Below are 27,364 nucleotides of genomic sequence, written 5' to 3' on the forward strand. Positions count from 1 at the left end.
GTCAGTACAATCCTCCTAATTTCTTTTACTGTCAAAGAAAATATATACGTCATTTAGATACAAATTTTAAATCTGACCAAGTATTATTTATGTCAAGGGCTAAGCACAGTTAAAATTAAGGCTACATTGCGCAAAATCTACTACACTACACTCTAAAACGTCTAAACACCTCAATACTGGATTGATTGACCTGAAAGAAAATAAAATGTTATACATAGAAGAGGAATAACATTTAAAATATTTTATTAAGGCAAACAGTTTACACATATATTCAAAAGTAAGAACTATACTGATGTTTTACAATGCAATAACAACATGACGGAACATGATAAATACATGTTTCTGAAAACTAATGATGGTCTAATCTGAGCTGGAGCTCATCTGCATGTCTGTCAGTGTGTGTCTTCTTCATTCAGAAGTCATTGTCGCTCTCCTCCATCAGAGGCGGTCTCATGCCCGCCCTGGAGGGCCGAGCACCCCTGGACACTGGGCCCTCCAGGCTGTCATCCTCCAAATCCTTGCTCTCCTCCTCCTCTCCTTCTTCATCTTCCTCGTCATCCTCGTCCACATCGATCTCGCTGTCTTCAGTCTGAAACAGCAGGGACACATAATTACGACAATTAAAACAAAAAGCTCATAGTTTTAAGAATCAAATATTAAACACGTATAGTCATCTTCACTTTCATGGTCAAATAGTCAACACACAGTGTGGAACTACAACAGGGACGGACATTTTGTCATTCTAACTAAACACTGAACCAACTAATTTCTTACAAAAACGTTAATCAGGCAGGAAGATCTAACGACTCAATCACCTCTTCAGCTGACATGAAAACACACCCTGTCCTGAACTAATCCGACAGTGAATTATTGAACTGGGACATGTCCACCTTGAGCCAGATAACAACAGGGACCAGTTAAACCATTTACCTAATATAAAGGAAAAATCCATCCCAAACATCTGCATTAAAACATCTGCACTAACGTTTCACGCTATACAGCCAAAATGCAATTTAAAAAGAGACAGAAATACTAATTCTTTAGATGCATCAAGACAAGGGTAGAGAGGTTGTGACTGTATGCGTGCTTTTATTGTTGTATGATGCAGAAAAACAGTCATATATTCTTGTGTACTTTGAGAGTCTTACATGCAGAGCAAGAGTGCAGAAACTGTTGCAAGTCTGCAAGCTTTGGGTAAACAAACCCCACTGATAAGTTGAGAGTGGATTTTTCCTTTAACACACAGATGTTTGAGTAGTGGACTACATCCCGGTCCTGCACAAACCTTTCCTTTCCTTTGTTTTTTGGCATGAGGGATCGACCTTCTGGAAACAGCTAAAGAGGGCTTTTAAAATACAAGTGAATAACAGAGAAAGGCAAATTATGGAATAGAGTACAAGATGGAACACCAAAAGGATGTGAAACGTTTTTAAATATTGAAGTACACAGCATGTCATTGTGTAGCAAGCGACAGCACAGAGGGCACCATCTTGGGCCACTAGGAGCAGAATCAGCAAAAAAAAAGAGTCTTTAGGAAAGGAAAACTAAGGAATCTTGCATAGATGTTGCTACTGACCTCATCACTATCACCGCCCTGCATGTTCCCAATAAACCGCGCTCCTCTTTCTATGGTGCAAACAGACACAACACTCAATTTATGTGAAAGAAGGCTGTTAAGTTATGTGAAATTTGATGTAGGGCATTTATTTTTGAACTGCAGATATATATACAACAAATCAGAATCATTACAAGCAAAACAAAAGGGAGATAGCTTTGTCTATGATTAACTTAAGTCTTCGCAAATATTTCAAAGCAATTTATAATTGATAATAAAAAGATCACGTCTGTCCCTCCTCCCTTTACCTGCCATGATGCCATTTCGTGTGGGCCGTGGCTTTGAAGGTCGGATGTCTTCCATGTCACTGTCTGATCCTTCATCCTCTGGAACATCCATGTCAGAGTCCTCATCTTTCACTGCAGAAAACATATTTTGTTTGAATCATAAAGAAACCTCAAGATCATGTGACTATTGCTTTGCTTTCACAGTGTGTTTGATTGATTGTCTCACAGGAACTCTTCATCAGATCCCTCTCCTCCTCCCTCAGCTTGTGCTGCATCATCCTCAGGGTGTTTTCAGCCTCCTGCAGAGGAAAGACACGGACAAATGCATACAGTATAGCCAAAATGAAGAGGTCAAATTCAGTCAGTTGCACAGAATGTCAAGAGATGCTTTGGTGTAGCAGTAAAACAATGGTTTACCGAAGACAAAACATGAGAACAGGAAAGATTATGCTCTCTTTAGACCAAAAAATAAGACTTAATCGATGGTAAGCATTTTTTACAAACTGACTAATTTCCATATTTTTGTGTTTTACATTTTGTATTTTTGTGTGTTTTTATAATTCAGTTTCACAAACAAATATAGGTCTCCGGGTTACACATAGGATCACTGAGACAGTGTTAAGCGTCAACGTGCTTCAGCAAAATTACAAATGAAGTGTTAGTTATATACAAGCAGTTTCACATACACATACATTTGAGAATCAATGTTCTATTAATCATACACGCACCTCAAATCTCTCCTGCTCCAGTCTATGGTACTCATCCAGCTGAGACTCTAGAAAGCAGAGGTTTCTGAACTTCTCCACAAATGTTTCATACTGCTTCTGCAGGTCTTCCTCAATCTTCTCATATTCATCCATGAAGGCCGGCCTAAAAATATGACAGGAACAAAAAACAAGCACTTAGAAGGGCTGAGCACAGACATTTCCAAGACTGACGAAAGAAAACTTTAAGCTTCAATGACAAGTTTTGAACAAAGTGTGCCAATAATTCAACTAAATTTGAAGCTCATTCCCATTCACTCCATACTTTGTTTTTAATTCATCAAAAGTACTGTAGGATCACTCTTATCTGATACCTTTCAGGTTGTGAACTGACCTGACACTCTGCAGTGTCTGGAGCCTCTTTCGATTCCTCTCCAGCTCCTGTTTCTTCTTCTCTATCTTGTTGTCCAGACTGGTTTCATCAGACACAACATTGCCCAGCATGTCTTTGGTCTTCTCCACACTTTCCTACACAATGACCACAAAGTGCCGTCTCATAGATAAATACAGGGCCTGTGTGAATTTTCCCCCCAAAAAATATCACATTTTCAGGATAAATTCATACCAAAACCTCCTTGATGGCAGCTCTGAGGGCTTTTTCAGTCTCGTTGATCTCCAGAGGTCTGGCGATGGCTGCAGTTCTCATTTCCTGTGGGGACATTGAATATGAGTTAACTCCTGCACCTCCTGTATCACTGTTACTGATGTTTTTTTTCAAATAGATGGTATTGTAATGTGACTGTTATCATCCCTGTTTTGGTTTACTGCTGAAAAACAAAGCTATCCCCCTCGTCAGTACAAATGTTACTTGATGGCCATTAACAGTTATATGTCAGATTAATCTTTAATAATGCACTCTCTTGAAGAAAAATTAGATCATTCTCTTGGGTAAGGGTTAGGGGCGGGCGCATGGTTTCTTGATTATGGTTTTATCAAAACATTTAACTCAAGAAAAATGGAAACAAATATGAGTGTCTGTTAATGTCTCTTTTCTCTTACCCTTAGGTCCACCTCTTTTCCAAGTAAATCAAACAGAGATGCTCCTTTAGCTGTGACCTCAGATGCAAGCTGCCGAGCTGTTTTAAGATCTGAAATCTAAAGTGAAGACAGAGCGACACTTTATCAGCAAATCAGTTTCTCTTCTGCCTAGGATTTGATAAAAGAAAGGGCAACACATTATAATTATAATCATTCAAAAAATGGTCAATTGAATTCACAGTTATTTCACCTTTAACTAACAATCAAATGATGTATAAACTATTTATTATGCAATTGCAAATTAAATTAGTGTATTAGTAAATTAGTAAAAATTAGTTGGAACTTAATAAAATTCCATCCAAATAATGTTTATAGATTAACTTAACACTACAATACAATATTTGTTTAACATTTACTAAGTATTAAAAACATCAGCTGTACTATATTGTTTTAATCTGAGAGTCAACATGCAGATGGGCCAGACCTGGTGACCAACTTTTGAAATCAGGTTATGTTATGTTAAGTAAGTTAATAAAACAAAGGAAATCTGCTTTACTGCACAATATATGGCATTTGCTGGGTTTTCAACATAACATACATAATCCTTTGAAAATCTCACCCGTGATCCGAGGTCAAACTTAAACTTGCTGTTGTCCTCCTCACTTCGATCTCCCAGGGCCATCTGCTTTGTTTTCATCGCGCTGTACAGCACTGATGTGATCTTCAGCATTTCTTTCACTGCGTAGCCATCGGCCTGGTAGAGACGCTTGGTGTTCAGCTTGATGTGAGCTTTCGTTGCCTGCAACCACGGGAGACACTGGTCAGAACAGACTGACCAGCAACAGCACGCTTTCAATAGCTAATAGTAATCTGTACAATATGTAAAGTTAAGCAAAGGCATCACCATAAACTGGGCCACGGCCTTGATGAAGAATATTCTGTCTGACTCTGTATCGACATCAGTGGGGATATCCATCTGGGGCTCATATCTGCATGTAAAGGAGAAAAAGAGGAACAAAGAGCCAAAGACGAACAATAAAATATATTACAGCATTCTCCATTTACATACATGATTTATATACACAAGTTTTGGCTGATCCAAGTACAAAAAAATACATTACATCAAAACCACAGGGCAGGTTAAAACCAAAGTACAGAACAAGAGTTGATGTACTGAGCTGAGTAAAAATCAGAAACCATTACAGATCTCTGGGATTGGACTTTACACTTAAATAACCTCGACTTTTGTTTTTAGTTCAAGTATACCTCTTTACAAGCCATATGAGGATTTCTGCCACTAAAGTGAAGTTTGGTGTTCTGAAGTTCTCCATAGATATCAACCGAGGATAGCCCAACGCCCTCATCATCTCTGTGAAATCTGTCAAATGAAATGCAACACAACTTACCAACTTGAGCGTTGACACAAAACAGATTTCAGTTTGGTTAGGAAAGTCATCGTTTATATTATACAGCATGGAGCAGATAGCGAGCATCACTTACTTCTTAAGTCTCTGAAGGACATTTTGACCTGCAGGAACAGTACCGCAAAACACGCACTGGTTCCTCTTCTGACAGCAAAGGAGAGAAGATGTGTTTACAGATAAACAAGCTACAGACTCTGAACATTAATGTGTATTTTCGTTTGAGTCCGTTTAAGGAAAGCATCAAAGGTTTTATAGCTGTGTTGAATAGACTGTGAAGTACTCTCAGATAAATGTGTTTTTAAATAACATGAATATAGCCTACTTCCATCATCATTTTAGGGTGGTTTAAGATACAAAAAGCTCTTCGTGCAATATAACAGCACCATTAGTGATTTATGTTAAGGCTAACTGCAAGTTTAATGTTAAATAAAATAGTGAATGTGTGTGTGTCAAGGTAACGTCAGACGAACTCTCTAGCAGAGTTGTCACTACATAGCTAATAGCTAACTAGCTATCTTGTTACTAGATCGACCAAATCAAAAAGCTAAGGCCTCATGTCACTGAAGGTAAATAGCAGGTTAGCATGTCGCTACAAGAGAATATTTTTATAAACTACCCGATCAGCAGATAGCAAACGTGCCATATCGTGTTTGCGGACCTAATAATGGTTTGTTACCTACCGGTGTTGTTGCTAGCTTAGAGGTTCGTTCGCTCTACCAGGGATGGTCTCTATGGCAACCGATTCTTGCTCTACGGAAGCTCAAAGCGGCCAAATGATGGTGGCGTCAGCTCCATCTGCGTTTTATTTCTGATGTTGATTTGGGCACATTTATGAGTAAATTGACATCAACTGACGGCTTTGGAATCAACAAACGTAGCCAAAATGTACCTCAAGACAGTTCTTAAGAAGTTCGGGCTGTCATTGTTGCAAAGTTTGTTGGAAAACCACTTGGGGAAGTGGCCAGTGATGAAATAGGGAATTTATGAATGTATTAATTTGAAGCTGGTCAGAATTTACTGTTTATGTTTGTTGTCTAGTGTTTACATTTGCACTACCAAAAATATCTTTACAAATAAATGTTATTATTAAGATTATTATGATAGATAATACATAGATGTACATACACATTTTATATAGGGCCTTTCTGAGTTCCATCTTAAGGCACTTTATTCCTACTCTTCGCTGTCATGCAGCAGAAAATATAATTTTTACCCAACTACATTTTATCTTGCAGCTAGCTTTCTATACATCACTTGATTTGGACAGCATTCCATTGACACACATGCATGACTCTCAGTGTGGTCAAACAGCATGTTTGCTGCTGCTGTTTTTTCCTTTAACAGCTCTAGTTACTAGTTAGAACAAAGATGAAGTTTACATACAAATTAATATGATGCTCCTGTACTATTCCTTAATTGAAAATTGTTTTTTCTACGTACATGAAATGGAGCACTGTGTAATCGTGAGAGTGCTTTTAAGTGATTAAAGGACTGATGCATACACTTCTACCAATTTCTTTCACTGGCAGAGGTCCACAGTGTGCGTGTTGACGCAGTAGTGCCCGTGTCTGGCCGCAGGGGGGCGACACCCGTCAGCCTGCCCCTCAGAGGTCTGTCTGTGGGCTGCACTAACGCAGAACATGATGGAGCAAACTGGTGAGCCGCCTCACAGCAACAACAACCCGGCTGGTAATGAGCCTCCTCCTGCCTGCGGCCTCCACAGTAAACGCCTGAAAGAGCTGGAGAATGCCGCCCTGCAGACCACTTTAATATCACGGATGGAAACGGAATCAGGGGCGGACGCCGGGAGCTGGACGGAGCAGCAGCCCGGGGAGGACGAGCAGTCGAACGGCTTGTCCTTGAACCGCCGGCCGGCCCCTCCGCAGCACAGCGCGGACGCCGAGGAGGAGGAAGTGGAGTCTGGTGGAAACGTCGCCAAGGAGCGGGTCGAAGAAGAAAGGACCCTGACGGACCATTTAAACAAACGTCTGCTCTCCTCGTTTCTGGAGAAGCTAAACGAAAGGGACCTGGCGCTTCCTGGTGTTCAGCGCCTGGACTGTGCCGTAGCGGACGAGGACTCAAACAGGGCCGCGGATGAGTGGTGAGGCACCGGGCTGCGACGCAGCAGCAGCAACATGGAGGTGGCTGAGGGGTTCAGGACCAATGTGCACAGAAGCACGATCCCTCAACTTTAAAGACAGACCAGTCAGGCCTAACGATTAATTCTGGAAGAGAGGAGTGTGTGGAAAATGTTATGCGTACTTTTGTATAAAGACAAAGCGTGAATGATTAAGGAAAAATGCAATAAATGACCATCATGTAATACGACGTGCTTTCTGTACTCATTGGTTTCATGTGTCTGGCAGCCATAATGGAAATGTGGCAGGCGTGTGTGTGTTTTGAAGTGGCATTCAGTCATCAGCAGGTGTCAGTATACACCAGCATATTTTAGAAAGCGCAATATTCTTATTACTTGCACGATGTTAACCATAAAGCTTCTTATTATCATTTCAAGGGCCTTAAAATCAGAGTTGAAAATGAACACACTGAATAAAGGGGTGGAACTGTGGTGTAAAGCAGAAGAAGGCTATGGTTTCTACTATACACAAGATAAAGTAAATGTGCTTGTATAAAAACATCTTGGTCAAAGTTAAGTTACTTCCTGGAATCTTGTTTTAAGAGTGAATACTGCTCCTCCAGTTAAAACTGTGACCATATTTTCATCCTCACAAAGGTTTTTTTCTCAACTTATAAATACAATACGTTTAATATTTCACTTAAAAAAAGAGGAAATTAAATAGTGTTTGGATAATGTACATGAAAACGTGTAAGTACGTGAAAAAGCCAAATATTTACAATAAGAGTACATGTTACTCTTCATCTTCTATATATATTTAAGTGGACCCACTGCATACTATGTTTTTGTGTTATCATTCAGCTGTACCTGAAACCCTTTAAGTTACCAAATATACAAGAAAATAAACTGAAGAAAACATTGCAACAGATTGACGGAAACATAACTTTACTTCTACATTTAGTTATTCATACTTATAGTGTATTTTTGTCGTACATGCTTTTATTTGAAAACGTTTTTTAATGCAGAAGTTTTACTTGTTGCATGCAGCGCCAATCCAGGCAAATGTTTAGGGCCCCCGATGGCCAATCCTTCTGGTACATTTTTGTAATAACATCTGTGAACCTCCTTAAACATTCAATAAGACACAATACGGTGCATCACTGATGCCTCAGAGCAGCCTTCCATGTGGGGCTGATCATGGCAGAGGTAGGAGGATCAGGAGGAAGCAGGGCTCACAAGTCAGTAGGGGGCTCCTGAGGGCTGAAAGACTTCACTGCACAGCAATGTCTCAAAAAAAATGTGGTGTCAGATGAAACACTGGTTGGAAGAGCCGATGATTACAAAATCGGATGGTTCTGTAACCACTATCATCCATTATTGACAGCAAAACGAACACTGATTAGTAATCTTAATGAGGCCTGCACAGCCTTTAAGTGAAGTACCTTCTGGCAAACACCATCTCAGGAGACACTGCTATTTGACCTACAGCCAGGATACTCTCACAGAAAATGATTTATGACCCAGCTTCATTCTTGACATTAGAGTGGCAATCATAAGAGCACATACCTCCACCAAGTCCCAACACTCCCTGAATGTACTATCAACCTCAACAGCCCTCTGTCACTCCAAATTCTAAAATACCCCTAACTGCTTAAAGGGGCACTATGTTGGTTGGGGGAAGAAATTCAAACTCAAAATATTAATATGTTCAATTTTTAGAGGTAATAATGAAAATAATACATATTTTTTCTTTCAATTACTGAATAAACAAGCGGTCCCCAGAAGAATAAGGTCCCCAGAACAAAGTTTGAAGCTAGAATGGGGGCAGGGTCCGCCACATATATATAAAGTACAACAGTATGAAACTGTGTTGTCCTTTAAGGCTAGTTTGTTTATCAGTTTATTCAGTCATGAAAACGAACCATTTAACCATAATTTAAGCCCACCAGATCCAGGAACCACATCAAATGTACTCACTTATAGATTGATACCAACCACCAAATACACCTGATTTAAAAAAAAAAAAAAAAAAAAATCAAGATTCATTCATTCATTCATTCATTCCTTGAGAAATTAACAACCAAGAGCCTTTTCTCACAATGTTAAAGAAGGTGAGAAAAATCCACCCTCCAACAACGTATCAGAAACAGAACAAACTGTCTAGTCGTTTTTGTGTAGTTCTGCAGACAGATCAACCAACCAACAAACAAATGGATATGGGTGAAAACAATAGAGAAAGGAAACTCTTGGACTGTATTTTATTCATTTTTGCTTCCATACTTTTTATGAAAGATATGCAATAAACATGTACCATAAAACTTCATCTAAAATAAAGAGATGGTGTTTGCAATCATGGGATTCATTCTGAGACAGCAGAACAGTAGAACAGGTGAGAAGTCTGGGGGAATTTTATGATTCTCCCTGGTCACTCAAGATACGTGTCTTGTACAGACATTCAAGTCTGGATAATGATAGTGTCAATTGCTCTACGAGGAATCTTCTCATAGTCTATGCAATCTAGATATTCATTCTACTATGGATATGTCCACAGAACAGATGTCTGACGATCAAGCCGAAGCTAAGCCACCTGTTTGCGTAAACCTTGTAAGGAGGCCTTCGATATATCTATGTTTACAGACTAAGTGTCTCTGACCTATTTTACCTCTTAGTCCTCTGGCTACAGGGGAGAGACTCTGCATCACCCCCTTGCTATGTTGTTAAACAGATAACCATGTATGGAAGCACTGTCTCCTAAAGCTGTAAGATATCATTTGGACGTTGGGGAAGCCTTGGGAGAATTATCATGGCAGCGCTGTGCAGACAGATGTGATGTTATGTTGCTCCTCCATAGCCATGTTCTATAAACTATCTCAGCGTAAGTCATTGGTGTCTCTGAATCTTCTTTATCACTCCTGAACGGTCAAGCGAGAGGAAATTCCACCACAAGAAGATTCATAAAGTTAGCGTTGAACTTGGCATCAGTGTGTTTTATTGCTTCATGAATTCAGTTTTCATTTTGGAAGAAAAAGGTTGTGTTGTTTATTTATTTTAATCTCACTTTAATCCTTCTTGCATTGATACCGGAGCAAACAAGTGTCTCACATACAGTGGCAGCCAGAGTGGAACCCAGGGGGAAAATGACCCCCAAAGTGCTAAACTATTCAGAATTAACAGAAGTTGCCTTTAATGTTCCTTCCTTTGCTTCTTTGCATTCACTCGAGGACAGAGTAGAGCTTACCTCGGGTTTTATGGTAAATTGACTTTTATTATTACATCATAGACGATAATGATGCTGGTTACTGCTTCTGTTTGTTTAACAGGTCCCTGGTGAGGTTGACTGACTTGATTTGGAAATCCGCGATGACCTATGAATCTGAAAGTTTTGAAAGACCTATTGTGACTGAAAATGCTTGTGCAATCTTTACAGTGTCACTACCTTTCATACTGAAAGCCATAACTGCTCGGGAGATCTCCCGTTTATAGGAGTCCAAGAAAACCAACAAACCAAGTCTCCCTTTACTGTCTGTTAAAGAGGAAGCTTCACGTAACATCATGAAAGGAGGGGAACTCTGTGTGGAGACACAGACTCCTGTCTGTCACATGTCCATTAACACTGGCTGAAGTGCAGGTGGGCATTGCTACAGTAATGGGACATACCAGCATGGATGTCCTGACAAGAGACAAGAGCCTTTCAACATTAAAGGAATTTAAATAACCACAGAGGGTATTTGATTACAGTTTTTACCTTCCTTGGCACAGTTACAAAAGCCTTCATTCACATGTTAAGAAAAATGAAACAGTCTTAACCTCCAAATGTAAAGCAGACTTACTAAAATTTACAAAAAAAAAACAAAAAAAAAAACTCTGCTAATAGAGAGGAAATGCCATCTGTGATATTCTGGATTAAAAACTTTTGGTTGTCCAACACCTAAACTCTAAATGGTGATGCAATATTCCCAACTTCCTCCTCTTCTTTACGCAGGTCCTTCAAAGGCACAAGCTGTGGTTTAACGGTCAACTTGTCTCCCTGCGGAAAAAAACCAAGATTCGGGTATTAAAACAATAACAATTAAACATACACATACTGAAAAGTAATGCCCAGGTGCACATGATCAAATATGATTTTTTATTTATTTTTTAATCAATCAGCGCTGAGACTCTTGTAGGTGTTGGGTAGAGCCCTTTATAGTTTCTGTAGATCTGCCATACATTAGATTAGATTTATACCTTAAAGCCCAATTTCCACTGAATGGTATGGCTCATTTTCAATGCAACACAAACACAGTAGCAATAGAGGATGGAAGGGACGGCGTTCCTAATTGTTTTTTTTGAGAGCTTTTTTGTCAAGTCTGGTTTGAGTGAATGCAAAAATTGCTGGTCGGTATTGATGCTAGCTTGGCTTTTTAAAAACGGAGGGTTTGCGCAGATGATTCAAGTAGCGATACGCTCCTCGATCCATCAGCAGTCTGCAGTGTTTCAACTCCAGCCTCTAGTCTCAACTCAGCTTGCTTATGGTGATTAAAGCCTGTCTGAGCTGAGCAGCACCATGCAGTGGAAATTTAGCAATAGTTTCCCCACAGTTATTAAGAATCACAATCAAGCTCCAAGAGGTGATCAAACGTGGGACCGATTTCTCTGACTTAAACTACATTTTTTGTTAACTAATAATCAAGGATAATGATTCATTCATTAATCTCTTTACCTGGCTACTCCTATTTATGTGCACACGTGTATCCCAGCATGCACTATGCAGAGGGCAGGGAAACATCCTGGACATCTTTCCAGTCTTAAAACAAACACAGCCAAGAAGCACATTCACATTCAAACATGCAGCATCAATACAAATCTGTTCCAAACTGCTCGATCAACAGCAACAAAGGAGTCTTTGTTGGGACATTTTGCTGTGAAATTGTATTCAAAATGGATGTGTGACATTTTGAAACAAAATCCGTGCACCTGCAGCTGATTGGACAGTGGAAAAGATAAACAGCACCAGGCAGAATTACACATTAAATGAGAAAATAAAACACACACTTTTATAGAATGTAAACCAATAAATCCAGTGTGTTAACGAGCCTGTGATAATAGACGGATGATCTCCCAAATGTGTTGAGATGATTGGGTCATCCTGTTGTCCTTTTTAATGCCTCTATACCCATAAAACAAGAGGGGAATGCATGAGCTGGTGATAGTCATACTTACTCTGCGCTTTGATGGGACTTCTACTTCCTTTTTGTTCAGATCCCACCATAGCAGGCCCTCTTTTATATGACTCCTCTTTGTTGCTCCTGTGTGTAGAGAGACACAACATAATTTGTATGTATATGTACAGTATTATACCTCTCTCTCTCTCTCTCTCTCTCTCTCTCTCTACATAAATATATATATCTATATATATATATATAGATATAGATATAGATATATGCATCACCGTTGCAAACCGTTGCAGATGAAAAGTTCAGATTTTAATTCAAGTGTGAACTCTGTACTCTATTACACTACATGATGTAATGCATATTTAAGTACAAGAAAAAATACAGACTTGGAAAATACTCGTGGCATTAAAATGACTTAATTAAAGTAATTTCAGCAGATGTAATGAGTTACTTACACCATTGAGAATCTCTTTTTCTGACTGATTGCTGATAAATTAATTTTAAAAAAATGCAGAACTTTGGCTCTAATACAGCATGCAATCTGCAAAGTAACTTGTAATTTGTAAAGTTATAAAAGTAGTAAAAGTACAATATTGACTTTCAAAGTGTAGTAAAGTGAAAGTCTAAAGTAGCGGAAAATGGAAATACTCTAGTAAAGCACAGATGCCTCAAAATTGAGCTTAAGTACAGTACTTTGGTGAATGCACTCAGTTACTTTCTATCACTGTGTGCCTGTATGCACAGGCTTATTGACTGATGAACCTGCATTGACCCCTGAGAAATACATTCATACCAAAGTTGAATCACACCTTCCCGATTCATAAACATTTTACATTATAAGCTTTTATTGCAGGAGGAGTGAAGGTTGGCAAGTCTATAATACCGGCTATTCATTGTAGTTTATTGACTTGAATAAACACAGTTCTTCTGAAGGATGTGTCATAGTGTGTCAGCAGTTTTTTTGTAGTCTCTTTATTATCTTACCTGTGGCATAACTCACTATCAGCCCAACTATTACGACCGAACTTGTTGCCATGGCACCAAAGTAGAGGTAGGACATGGAGTAGAAGTTGTGCAGGCCCCTAGCTTGGGAAAAGACTGTTTTATTGCTGCCACATGTGTCTTGTTTGATGTCAGGATATTTGTGTTCTCTATTTAATGACAGTTGATGACATTATCCGTCGATAAAGAACTCACTGACCCCTGGTTATTGGGGAGAAGCGGAACAGAGATGGAGTGTTGGTCCGGGGTCGGGCTGCTGTTCAGCGTTATGTTGCTGGGTCCACACCTGTCTATGAAGCTGTGCAGTACACCCATGGTCTCCTCGCTGGGCGGGTAAAAAGTTGAACCAATAGCGAGCCACATGGAGACACAGAAGCCCACTATTATTCCTGAGAATGCCCCCTGAAAGACCAAGAAACAAACTTTTAATAGAAGGGAATTCGAGACAAATGCGAAGCCGTACATAAAGAAGGTCGTCTTTGTAGATGCAAGTTGTTTGGGGTCGGCTTTGTGTGAGGAAAACGGTGATTTCCAGAAAACCTGGCTGTTTGCTGTGAAAGTTGTATGAATGTGGTGTCAAGTTAATGATTTTAAATGGTTTTGTTTGGCTTCCGATAGTGACATTCTTGAAATCAAACACCCGAGTCAAAGAGGAATATCATGACTAATAACAAAAGTATGAACTTCCTTAATTGAAGCTTATATGGCAAAGTTTCAGGAGCAGGACCACACCTCAACAGCGCCAACTTCCGATATTCCTATAAATAACCACCTGACCCTTTCCTCGTCTTCGCTCTCGTATTCTGCGCCCCTCCCCCCAACCAATTTCTCTCTCCCTGTTTCTTCTTTTCTTTCCTCTCCTTTGTAGGACCATGCGGGGGTCCGTCGCTGCCTGAGTGCGGCGGCGGATTCTCTACAGAGCTTCCCCACAACGCACTCGAAGAACTCGAAGAACCAAGATCTTCAACGTTTTGTTTTCTCTTTCTTTCATAATAAATTGTTTCTTGTTGAAGGTGTGGTCCTTGCTAGTGAATAAACAGGGTGAAGGACAGAAATACTACACAACTGACGGATAGCGGTGGTTTTGTAACGACACAAAGCAAGAGACTTTCTATAGGAAACGCATTGAAATGAATCCAAATGTCTAAAAGTAATTCAGGGTACTCACCAGCCTGTTTGTTGCTGGAAAAAACATCCCCAAAATGAACACGCCCAGTATCGGCCCACTGACCACACCCATGACGGTAAACGAGCCCTGAATAGAGGACACAAAAGCAGTCACCAAACACACCAATGAGACTTTATTACTGAGTTCAAATCGTATTCTTGTCTCTTAATTCTTAATTTTTACAAAGCACTGGAGATTGCACAACTGATTAAACGTTATGTATTATATTAATATTAATATATGATACCTGAAGTACTCCCCAGTCCAGGAGGGAGGAAAGAGCAGCTACAGTGATACAACTAATTCCGTACAGGAACGCTGAGAGAAAAAGAGAAAATAATGACCTGTGAAAATGTTTCCTTTTGCATTTGACCTGGTTTCAAAATGAACGCGAACTGGCATTATCAACTCATGAGTCAATCTGAAACTGATAAAATACGATCTGTGCTATGAAGTTGGCGGAAATCAAGTAGCAGTTTTCTGCCTAATATTGTGATTGTTGTCATGGTTTAAAATAAAAAGTGGTTTTAAGAGTTCACGTTGGAATAAAAACAACTTAGTTTAGGGGACTTGAGAATCAACCTACACAGTCCCTTGGAAATAAGGATCAGTTTCCTCTGGGCCATGTGGACCAGACGGGGACGCAGTAGATCCTCCATCGTTACTGCAGCCATTGCATTGATACTTGTAGAGGCCGTGCTGTAATAAAGAAAGACCAGTTACTCCACCTCAACTGACTCACTGGTCAGGTTTACAAACTATTAATATTCTGTGACTATCACTGTCACAAGGGGAGGCAGATGTGTGTCAATAAAGTTTGTTGCCATCCCAAAACATAGTGCCAGCCCAAGCCTTTTGGGGGCCCTAAGCAGAATTTGATTTGGCCCCTATTTAATGTAAAAAAATGTAAATAACTTGAATTTAGAATTAAATAGCCGCTTAGTTTGCTTATGCCTTGGGCCGGCCCTGCCAAAACTACACAAAGTGTTACTTGAAATGCTCTAAAGAAAATATATTTTTCTCAGGAAATGTACTTTAATATTATTCAGTGCCAAATATAGAGCCAGTCAGACAACAGTGTGCAAGGGTATCTGCCTTTTGATACTACGACTAAAGACTGAAAATAATAAACAATTTAAAAACTCTACATATTGTGATTGATGGAATTAATTTCCTGTAGAGACAGAATAAATTCTCATGTTGCTTATTTAAGTACTAATCCCACAATGTAAAAATATTCAATATTAGTGAAAGTATCAGTAGAAAAATTGTCTTAAAGTATCAAAAGTAAATATATATTTAAAAAAATTATGATTATTTGCCTGAGTAAAACAATGCAAAGGTTAAATGAAGTAACCTCAAAGTTATACCCCATACTATCTAAATATCCTACTGCTTATTTTTTTCCCACTGGTGGTTCCCTGTAATGTAAGTGGGAAATTATGTTTAGTTTAAAAAAGATTGAAATACCTGAGAGTCCCGCTATAGGCACAGGCGAGGAAAAGACCTGGAAAGCCAGGGTGACTTTTGAATATTTCCAAAACGAAGTACGGCATATACTTCATAGGATGAGAGAGGGGGGGAGAGTGGAAAAGTTCAGATTTGTGTTGGACAATTACAAACTATTTCCAGATGCTCTTCATTGGATAGTACAATAATACAATCATTGTTTGTGATGTAAAGTAATAATTTTCTCACCAAACAGTAAAAGATAACCCTATTCATGATTTTCATTTTGACCTCAGTCACATAATTTTAGAGACTAAAATCTGGTTAAAAGATCATCTGAATCTGTAATAAATAATAACAGTCATCATGGCATCAGTTGTCAAAACCCTTCCCAGCATCATGCTCTAGTTGTAGATCATTATAATTATTTATTCTCCAGTGTCTTGAGTACCAGGTCAGGGGCAGAAATCTTCCCGGACTTCAGCGGATCACAGTTGATGTAATAAGCAAACATGACGATTCCACAGATTGCTGCACTGCCCACAATCAGACACAGGCCCACTTGGTTCACAAACAGCGCCCTGGAAAACGAAAAGGCAAACTTCACTCGAGGGTTTGATGTTGGTCTTTTGCATTTTCACTATTTACTCATTTTGGCAGGTCAGGGGAAAAATACACCTACACCACAATAAAAGGCTTGATGTGCAACATACAGAGCTGTCAGCTTCAGGCAGGAGATTCTTGGATTCATTAAGTCATTGATTCATGAAGTCAAAATGAAAGGAGTCATGCCTCAAAACATCTGCATTTACTTCAACCATGTCTTTCTTCAGAAGTCAGCAGAACATGAACAATAAGAGGGGAATACCATCAGGTGTCTGATGACAATGTGTCACAACCATGGACGTACACCACCCCATCATTAGATTCCATTCTTCACATTTCCTGCTCTGCCTCTCATATCATTATTGCCTTTCATTATTAGTTCCACTTTCCCCCACCCCTAATCCACTAATCCTCAGTTTAAAGGCCACTTGGAGACCAGAGGGGGTGTTGGCAGGTGAGGACAGGGGGATTTAAAAGCAGTGCATGTTGGATCATTGGTCAGTTATATGTGCAGTGCCTTGTTGTGTGCTACTTCATAATAACTCTGGTCAACTTGTTTCTGATGGAGGTTCAGGAGACTTGGATGTATTGCGCTAAAACACTTATTGAAGCTTGATCGAAGAGATTAGGCACAAGCATTAGACGTGAGAACACTGTGTAGTGCCAGACCAATTCTGAAGGCAGCTTCCTGGTTGGGGAGTATTTAACCCTTGCCAGACCCACGAGACCTACTAAGTAACTAAATAAGGTTTCTCTTCACTCATCTACATAAGGATTCTATTGATCTAATATGAGACTGTCTGCCTCTAGGAGTCTGAGTACATAATAAATAAATAATTAAATAATTTCCCAGTCTGGGATCATTAAAGTAATTCTATCTATCTATCTATGATATCTTTTGGCCTTGGTTTGCCTGGAGTCAAAGGTGGTTCTCTGAACCGTTTACCTTCTAGTCCTCTGGCCAGAGGGGATAGACTCTGCATCACCCCCCTTGCTATGTTGTTAAGCAGATAACCAAGCATGGGAGTAATGCTTCCTGAAGCTGTAGATGTAATTTGGGCATTTGGGAAGACCTGTTGGGATTTCATGGCAACACTCTGTGCATGCCAGTCCATTTCCAGGGGTGTAGCACAAAATTCTATACCCTGTTTGTATGTAGTCTCCATGGACACCTACCCAAATCCACAGCTATTTATTCTAGTATCATTGTTTCAACAACCGTACGAAAAACTATTATATTTCTCTTTGTGAGTGAAATTCCTCTGAATCCAAAGCAGGCCGAGGTAAACAGGCAGTAAATTGTTTTTGTTTTTGTTTTTTTAACTCCAGGAGGTCTAAAATAGCGCCAACCGTGATATGCCAACTCGTGTCAATAATGAAACTCTGTCTCTCAATGTCAACATTGTTCTTCAACAATGCTCTTGTGCATCCACTGCTACCTGCCAGACCAGAAGAGCGAGCTAAAACTAATTACTGTTTGCAGCGTCAACTTTCCCATTCTCATTTTGACGCAGTAAACTAGCATGACATCCAACTTAACAAGTGTTTCCAAAGACATCAATACCTAAAGGCACACTCCACAATTGTTAGCTAAGAAGTGGATCATGTTTGTCATCTTGCTTAAGATTGTCACTATGCTAACATTTGCTATTAGACTAATTATATACACCAAGTTTCGTCAAAGTTTACACACTGTGCAGAGAAAACTGGTCTGACACCGAGGCATGTGCAGGCCTCAGCTGAGCCCTGGATTATTGGCTTATACTGTAAAAATGTTTATTATGAAATCTTAAGTTTCTTTATTAAAAAACGCTTCTGAGTTACTTAATGTCAGAACAATAATTTCCCTACTTTGCTAATGAAAGAGAGGGTCAGTTTTGTTATTTCCAAAGCTTGTTGAGGACACAATGCAACTGGTAATTTCACTTCTGTATGTCTTCTTTGTGATATAATGGTCACATATTAAGCAAAGAAGACTTTTTAAGGTTTTGCAACAAAAAAATGTGTCCCTGTTGTGTCTAGAGATCCTTGAAATATGAGAAAAAACCCTCCTCTCTCTTGTCCTCAAGCTAGATGACCCTAGTTTAGCAAACTACCTTACAGTTTCCAGTGTTATTTCCTTGCTAACACTGGCTCCACTCACACAGCGCTGTCAGAGATGCGAGCAAAGCACATACATTTCTCTGTTGGTGGATGCAACAACCAACACATAACTCTTCATGCACTCATACTATCTGAAGACACTATAAGGAACTAGCAGATTAAGTTAATTTTTTGATAAAAATGCGACGGAAATGTTCCTACAACAACTTTTAAACTAGAAATATGTTTGTGCATCTTAGACCAGATTTCTGGTCTGAACTGAATGTTAAACCTCATTTGAAGGCAACCAAATATGACAGTCATAGGTTGGATGCCTGTAACCGTTTTGTGTCTTTTCCTGGAAAACTTAATGCTTAATTTTTAAGGATGTTTCACCCCTCATCAAAGAGGCTTCTTCAGGTCTAACTAACTGCAGGGGAGTTGCAGGCTTTCAAACTCTGTGTGGGAGTGTCCTTACAGAGTTGTTTCAGGACAACAATGTAAAGATCTTGGCCATAGAAGACGGATGGTTTGAAAGAGGAATAAAAGAATCCATCTATGTCAAACTGGAATTACTTCAAAACACTCGGGCTCACCTAGCCAGACTACATTAAATAATAGCCTACAGACAAGCTGAAGTGACAGCTGAAGGCATTCAACCCTGACCTGTGAGTTAGCTAGCTTAACAAAGTCCTCATGTAAAATCAGCCTATATATACAGTATATTTGTATTTTTATTCTTTAGCTTTCAACCCATCATGAGACTCTGCTCTTGTTTTAGTGTTTTATTGTTTTTATTGTTTTAACATTGTTATTGTTTTATTGTTTTTATATTGTTTTTTATGTTTTATGTTTTTTACGTTCTATATCTTATTTATGTACAGCACTTTGTCCCAGCTACAGCTGTTTAAAGTGCTTTATAAATGAAGTTGAGTTGAGTTGAGTTGTAAAGTGAGTAAGGCGCTATTTTGCAGGTAATTCATTTTGGCTCAGCCTGGCTGGAAGCAAGTCACTCATGGGATCAGTTTGCAGTTAGCTGTAAGAAAATAATGATTCAATAGTGTTACCTGGGTTACCATGTCTGCTAATGTCAGTTCACTATGCCTCGAGGCTGGTGAGTGAAGCATGCCTGGCTTCACAGATAACATTGTAACTTGTCTGAATAGAGGTGCTGCAGAAATGCACAATATGAGAAAAATGAATGTGTTTTTTAAACTGAAAACATAAAAACCTGTTCTAGGAGACCTCCCCCAAATTAAAATATGAACCTAAAAATGAGCAGCAAACTAAATTCAATTAATGGAAGCTTTTTAATAGCATGAACACCTGATATAGTAAATCCTGAAGTGCTAGAACATTATATGAATCACAAACAGGTCTCCGCTCACCACTGGGCCTGTCTTTCTGTTCTGCAGGAGATGTAGCGCTGGACTTGAGCTTGGTTTACACCATACATGGACAGCCATACCATTGCACCTCCGACAGTCAGGCTCCAGAAGGTATAGCGCTGCCGCGGGTCAACATCAAAGCTATGAGAAAACACTTGACAGTAAATTAACATAATCAATACACATTTTACACATTTCTCAGTAGATGTTTGAAATGTAGTTAAACCAGTAATGTCGCTACAAGTAACAGTGTTACTAGTTTAACTACATTTCTCAGTAGCGTGGTGGTAGCATCGCTGTTTTCTGAATCAAATAGCTTTTCAGTAGCTTAGCTCTCTGAAGCTCAGCGCAGCGAAGTTTTCTTCTGCGGTCTGAAATAAAAGGATCAGTCAGTGACGCCACCGCCATACACGGCCGTGTACACGGTGACATCACAAAACAATCCTTGGACTGATGCCTACAACATCTCTGCTGTAGGGGATTACAGACAGGTGAGCTTGAGTAAGTTAAGTTACTTGATGGAAAGATGGCAAAGGGTGAGGAGGACGGAGACAAATTGATCCTGAGACAAAAAGACAAACTTAAATAATAAACAAATACAGTGACGTTACATATAGGAGGTAAGAGTTTGGGAAATGAGGGAACAGAGAAACATTACACTGAATTTTTACTTTTGTAAAACAAAATGCAAAAATGCAATTTCTACAAAACCAAAGTATGCTGGTTAGTCAAAATTATTAGCTTAAAATGTATGTAGATATAGCTAGTACAGAGTGGGCCTAATAAAAATACCACTTTTGAAACTGCCAGTTATATTGGATAGTGGTCGATGGATAGAGTACTTTATTAATCCCAAAGGGAAATTAAAGTGTTACAGGCACTTAACATATATCAAAATACAAAAACAATAAGGTAGGTAAAAGAAACAAATACATTTAAAGGCTGAATTATATACATTATCTAAATAAACCAACTCAAATATAAAATATAAATATAAAAGATGAAACTACAATACAGACTAAAGAGCCTTAACGAAAACTATAACTATAATATACTATTTGCTGAGTATACACGGTTTAATTATGTTAATATGCTAAAGTTGTTCCAATATATATATTTTAAAAAATAGCTTCGATGTAGTGAAGCTTAATTTAATTTAGAGTTACTGGTAGCTTAGCTCAATACACTATCCAAGTACCTTGCCCAACACTGTTAATACAGTATTAGTACATTTCAGTGAGGTAATTTTGTTACCAAAGATTTCAAATCATAGTTCTTAACACCATGACCTGTTTTTTTAGAACTGTAGGTATTTGATAAGATTCTACAGTGTGAGCATCTTACTGTGTGCTCATAGTCATGTGTCGTTAAATGAAAAAACAAACCAACAGTGCTTTTACTTGTTAAAATTAATCCGTGATCCATTGTTGGCGATCTCCAGTACCCGTGCAGGGCCACCAACCAGAACTGTGCCGTGGACAGAAATGGCCACGAAGCCTGAAAACATGACGATGATCTGGAACACATCAGTCCAGATCACGGCTTTCACGCCACCCTGTTGACATAATGGGAGAGACAGACAGGGGAACAGGACCACAACATGAGACTTTTACAAAAAACTAAAGAAGGGCAGAATGTATTCATTGCTAATGCTGTTCTACTAAAGTGACTTTGGCTGGCATGGGTGTTATAGTACATTGCACCGCATTTGGATAACTGAAAATACGGTTCTTCCAGGAGAAACACAGTGCAGTTCTTTCCAGCCGACAATATATCTTTAATGTTATAACAACATAATCCTTTCTGAGGAGAGGCACGATAATCGCTCAAATTCAGATAATGTTGCATACTTTCTAAAAATTCTATTCTCCGTTATCGATCCTCATAGTTTTGAAGTTGTTTGTATGTATGAAAATAATTGCAGAAGGCAAATTAAAATGGGCAGGCTTGTCGTATTGTTATTTGAAAGTTCAACAAATGTGTGGCATCATACTCCCAACCAACTCCAGCAAACGACCCTAAACACACAGAATAACATCACTGTGGGTAGACGCATGAGTAGTCCTTAGTTAGGTCAAGCAAACATGAACTGCTATATCTAACTGCAACACTGGTTGAAGGTCTAACAATCCAGCTATGATAAAATCATCAAGGTCGAGGATTGTATATTTTGAACTGACGGGACTCCTGCCAGATAGTTGCACAATACTCATATGCATTTCTGAATGAGCATTTGTGTCTGAATAAAAACCTCTTGTCTGAAGCATACAGTCAAAGCACTGTGCTGGTTTGATGACATGAAAAAAATAACTATCTTACCAGTGTGGTGTACAGGGTGCAAATAATCCCAGTAGAAAATAGAGACACCCACATGTTGAGTCCAGTAGCTGAAATTTGAAAGAGTTTCTTAGATTTCTTAGAGTGTTTCAATACAGAATATCCCTTTTAATTCACTTTTAAGATCCCTTTTTCTTTGAAAATAATGTATAAAGCTTTGTCTGACCTGCAGCCATTCCATACAAACTGTTATTTAATTTTTTCTTTTTTCTCACGCAGGACGAATAAGGTTAAACTCTGCATTGGTGTGGCTGTGTGCTAAGCAAATATATAGTCTTTGGTGGGGAATTGACAGTATTGGTAACATCAGGAAGGAAGAGAAAACCTAAACTGTAGCAATCAGCAATGGTTTATGAGGTTCATTTACATTTTTTTTTTACATTTACATTTAGGGCATTTAGCAGATGCTTTTGTCAAAAGCAACTTACAGTAATGAATTCATTCATACACTGATGGAAGTGGCTGCCATGCAAGGTGCCGACCAGCACATCAGGAGCAGTTTGGGGTTCAGTATCTTGCCCAAGGACACTTCGACATGCAGACCAGGGGAATCAAACCAGCAGAATTTAATAATCTGGACTTCACTGTTGCATCCTTGTATTCATGATGAGGGTCATGATTGGTGTTTTGTGCCTTATCTTATAAAAATTACTTGTTATAATGTTTTAAATGTATTTTTATTACTTGCCGGCTGCAAAGCTTGTCAGAAAAACAACAGTTTTGCCTGCGTCCCAGTTCTAGCGATGCATCTCCGTGGGATCAAACATATAATGTGGTAAAACTGAACTCATGATTTATTGTTGTCAACCAATATCACATTGTTTTGCCAACTGAATCTAATCCAGCACCTGCAGGTATCGTTCTTCTGTAAATCCATAGTGAGTATAAAATCTTCACACCTGTGCTGGTGGTTAAACTATTTAGAGGTGACATTGAGGAAAAAACTAGGTGTGTTTATAAAATTTCTCACAATCTGATAACAGCTTTTACGGATAAAGCATATCACATTAGGCTGTTTACATGACCGCTTGAATAATCGCCATTAATCAGATAATGATCAGGTTTATTAGTGTGCAAGTAAACATTTTCATTGTTTTTCTCATATAACCTCAAACGTAACTTCTGCAGTTTCCTTACAAACTGTACATTACTGTACAAAGTTGACATTACTTTGAAAAAGTCAAGAAACTGTATGTGCCAATCAACTTTTATTAGTCTACTTTAATTGGTAATTTTGAAGCATCAGTTTTTGAGACTCAGAAGTTTACGGTGTATATGGTGTAGCTCACATTTGTCCAGGGTTCATATTAAACATCCTTTTTACGCTTTAGTTAATTATTCTTTCACCTTGGACATATGAGTGATTGATAACATTTCAAGACAGGTGGGTTTCAGGAAGTGCTCTCCTACCTTGGCTGAGGATCAAGGCGGGTGCATAGATGACGATTCCTGTGTAAAGCAGCTGAGAAAGAGGAAACAATAGTGACAATCACCGTGCTAAGGCAGTTTTAGACGTCATGATCAGTCTGTGGACATTACAAAAATGCCTGACTGGTGATGACTTAGCAAACTGAGTCCAAACCAAATCAAATATTTGCTGAAGAGTGTCAGAGAACACAGTGATGTCTTTCTTACCGTCGCAACAAGAAACTGGATACTCCCCAGCAGCTGCATCCCTCGGCCAAATCTCATCTTCAGGTACTGTGACAGGCAGACGGCTGGAGTTATAACACGGCGGAGTATCTCTGCACGCATCGCTCATCCTTCCTCACCTCTCATATTCAACGTTTCAATGACCCACAGGTGCTTTTCATCATCGTGTCAGAGAAATCCTGACCCTTTTTGTGTTTGGTAAGAAATACTTATTGCTCCATCATCTTGTGTTTAGTTTGTTGAAACCCTCATATCAAACCCATCAAAGGCTAATAAAGAGTTCTTGTTCCTATTATGATTCTCTGAGAATACACAATAACAGATACCACTCTAATTTAACAGCAGATCACTGGCTAATAATTGCATGAAATTCCCAATACTATACTGTAATTATTCACAGTAATATAGATGGGAATCATAGCAATATATTGTGTTTTTACAATAACACAGAGACAATGTTACTTTGAAAATACATGATCATGATGTAGAATTACACTATGTCATTTCAATAAGCACCTGGAGTTATTGTAAATACTAAGTTTACAGTAAATTTACAGTTTTATTACAGCAATGTACTGTTTTTCACATTATCCCACCCACATCGTTTGTTAGCATGGGAGCCTTTGTAGACCACTTGTAGGCCTGGTAACAATTCAAATTTACAGCAGCTTTCTGTATTATTCCAAATAGTCGACCACCATGCACTGCAAAAGCATAAGAACAGTTTTTATCATTTCTTAACAATATAAAATTTAAATCTTTAGATCTTTGCAGACAGATTACATGAAAGCATATTAAACTAACTGGAAGCCTATTCTGACCTGATTGGTGCTGGTGATGCCCATTCGATAGAAAACTGGCAGGAATAGAAAAGCCGTCAGCGTGGAGTTGATGCTCTGTCCGAGGCACATGTAGAGGAATTTAAAACCATAGCGAGAAGCCTCAGAAGGAACACCCAGAACTTGGATGGCTGACATAAAACTGGCACAGAGCGACATGCCAACAGGTACTGCCGGCATGCTCCGACCCCCGGTGAAGAAGTCCTCCGCCCTGGCCTCATTCGGGCTCTTCTTCAGGGCCTGGAAGAGTCCGATGGCCATGGAGACCAACAACATGGCAGCAAAGACTGCATAGTCAGCCCAGACAAAGGACTGCTGTTCCATCATTTCACTTCGATGCTCTTGACCTTGTGGTTTGGTAGATCTGTCGGAGGGAATGCACAACGCTTAGTGGCCATACAACAGCTGACGCAGACACAAGGCATAATATTTGTCACTTTCCCATAAACAAATCATATTTTGTAAACAAAAGAACTTCTCTTTACATTCACTTTTTCTCACCAAAAATACAGTGTTATTTTGACATCTTTTTAACATGTTGTCAACCATGATAAGGTTTAGGCATGACAGGTTTGTTAAGATTGCAGGGAGGATAATAGGAAGCAACAGACGCAGCTAGATGAGTTTGAGCTGCCTGCCTCAGGGCGACGATACAGAATATCTGCAAGGGTTCCTTTATCCCAAATGCAAATTTGTTTTTTTACCAACTACAGTGAACCTAAATATGAAAGTGTTGCTGGACGTTGTGTGATTGCACTGATGGCTGTAATAGTGAGAGATCCTAATTTTGTTAATGTGATGTTTTTTGTTTTGTTGTCAAAGGCTAACATACTTCTTTTGGATGTTCATTCAATATTACTCAGGCACGTTTATATAATCATTTAAACAGAAATAATACATCTGTAGCTCGCATTTCTCGTTTACGGTTAAGTTAATTAATCTCTCACCCTGAAATATTCTTAACAAAGAATCTGTGACCACACAAACTGAGGACATACAATTCGATGTAAGAATGAAAGATTAGCACACCGAGGCTATTTTCCTGCTTCGGTTGGACAATAAAGTAAGTCTGACGAACCCTGGAAGTTAACTCGCAATCTCCTTTGGGGGACCCTAATAGACCTCATGTGACATATTAGACCAAACCTTAAGATTTCTTGATGTATGGTCTCCATACCCACAGTCTGACACTTGCACCGAGGCCCTCCACAAAACCATATCACAAATGTAGTTTATTTTTTAAACCTTCTTCCCATTTCTCCCTCCTCTCATCGTCACTTCATGGCTCACTGTTACACTTCCAGGCTCATCACTAACACAAACTCAACAAGTGGAATAAAACTCTTGTTGGGAAAGCATATCTTGTCTTAAAATACAAACTGGACCTGCTCATGAAAACATTGCTCTCTGGTGCCTCTAGTTGTCACAAACTTCTAACTTTTTAGCTGCTTCTGAGAAATGTAGGCTACTTGTAAGCAGGACAGATACTCTGGGAATGAGACTAAAACAATGGAACAGTTGATATAAAAACTTAATATAAAGTGAATATTTTTCATAAAAATTATTGATCATTCAGAATTAAAAAACAAACCATGACAGGCAAGTCTTCTTGATGAAAGCATTTCCCACTTCTCATCAATTCTGTAATTTAATCAATTTTAATTTAATCAAACGTTCAATGCATGTCAAATTGCCTGACATTGACATGCAGATCAGGATTTGTGTCTTCCACCAACAATCAAAGCAAACACTACAATCAATTATTTCTATCGACCCACCATTCCCCAGTGTTTCCAACACTCATCCTTCTATTACCAAAGTGCTGCTCAAGCAATCCTTACAGTTCCACCATAGCTGCCAAGATGACAGTCTTTCACTAAACTTACTGCAGGTGTAAGGTTAACTAACCACAGCTGAACCTGACCTGAAAGACGCTCATATGGGCTGTTGACAAATGCTGCATCTGTCGTTATAAAGAAAGCAGCAACGGGCTAATTATAATGATGAACTGATGAAGTCATTAAATTACAACATAGGACCGAGTGCTTTCAAAAGACATCGAATTCAATCATCTTAATCTTAATTAAGTCAATTCTAAAATAATTACTCGTGAATATTTTTACCTGACTGGAAATTTTCCCCGATTTATTTCCCTTTAATGATTTATTTTGTTTTCTCTCCACTGTAAAGAACAAAGAATTGGAGAAAGTTCGATCGTGATTCTCAAATTAGAGCAAAATGTTTCCGTTCAATTGGAGAGGAGCCTGTTTAAGTCTATAGTCAACTCAAAATTCTTTCATTAAGGAGGTGAATAATCGATAATGTGTGAATAACGTCTCTTAATGCGTCTGATACAGTTGATAGTACAGGGAGCTGCAGCTGAAATGTGCTCATTACGAAGCAGGTTGAAATACTTTTTTTTTTTTTTTTTTTTTTTTTACCTGCTGCATAAAAATGTTTTGTTCTCCCAATCATAACTGAATAAAATGTCCAAACACTCACCACTGGTAGGCTACTCCATGAAGTCCCGTTGCTTACTCGGAGTGCCACAGGAATGTGCTGACGGCCCTTTAAATCGTCAGCAGCTGCTTCGCCTCCA

General features: G+C 39.0%; 2 protein-coding genes across 6 annotated transcripts; both read right to left on the reverse strand.

The window, feature by feature from the left end:
- Window positions 1–226: 226 nt before the first annotated feature.
- cluap1 (clusterin associated protein 1) lies at window positions 227–5,778 on the reverse strand. Of its 4 annotated transcripts, none has more exons than XM_030433657.1 (14): window positions 5,689–5,778; window positions 5,085–5,152; window positions 4,851–4,962; window positions 4,489–4,573; window positions 4,204–4,383; window positions 3,606–3,701; window positions 3,172–3,255; window positions 2,941–3,074; window positions 2,571–2,712; window positions 2,069–2,141; window positions 1,864–1,974; window positions 1,577–1,626; window positions 1,286–1,345; window positions 227–589 (listed from the first exon to the last, which is right to left on the reverse strand). In XM_030433657.1, exons 2-14 carry the CDS (start codon window positions 5,104–5,106, stop codon window positions 413–415), a joined length of 1,326 nt encoding a protein of 441 aa, XP_030289517.1. In that variant the 5' UTR covers window positions 5,107–5,152; window positions 5,689–5,778; the 3' UTR covers window positions 227–412. The 4 variants fall into 4 exon arrangements, 3 of the variants coding, with proteins under 3 accessions (XP_030289517.1, XP_030289521.1, XP_030289518.1); XR_003985983.1 differs by having other exon boundaries at window positions 518–589; window positions 1,868–1,974; XM_030433661.1 differs by lacking the exon at window positions 1,286–1,345 and having other exon boundaries at window positions 271–589; window positions 1,868–1,974.
- A 4,273-nt stretch (window positions 5,779–10,051) lies between these two features.
- On the reverse strand, window positions 10,052–27,364 carry slc5a5 (solute carrier family 5 member 5). Of its 2 annotated transcripts, XM_030434515.1 has the most exons (17): window positions 27,268–27,364; window positions 24,748–25,129; window positions 23,909–23,974; window positions 23,684–23,735; window positions 22,256–22,323; window positions 21,337–21,491; window positions 19,937–20,077; window positions 16,312–16,441; window positions 15,882–15,970; window positions 14,998–15,110; window positions 14,659–14,729; window positions 14,412–14,498; window positions 13,443–13,645; window positions 13,226–13,323; window positions 12,288–12,373; window positions 11,788–11,871; window positions 10,052–11,112 (listed from the first exon to the last, which is right to left on the reverse strand). In XM_030434515.1, exons 2-17 carry the CDS (start codon window positions 25,090–25,092, stop codon window positions 11,014–11,016), a joined length of 1,887 nt encoding a protein of 628 aa, XP_030290375.1. In that variant the 5' UTR covers window positions 25,093–25,129; window positions 27,268–27,364; the 3' UTR covers window positions 10,052–11,013. The 2 variants fall into 2 exon arrangements, with proteins under 2 accessions (XP_030290375.1, XP_030290376.1); XM_030434516.1 differs by lacking the exon at window positions 11,788–11,871.

Source organism: Sparus aurata, chromosome 11, assembly GCF_900880675.1.
Source record: "Sparus aurata chromosome 11, fSpaAur1.1, whole genome shotgun sequence".
NCBI lineage: Eukaryota > Metazoa > Chordata > Actinopteri > Spariformes > Sparidae > Sparus > Sparus aurata.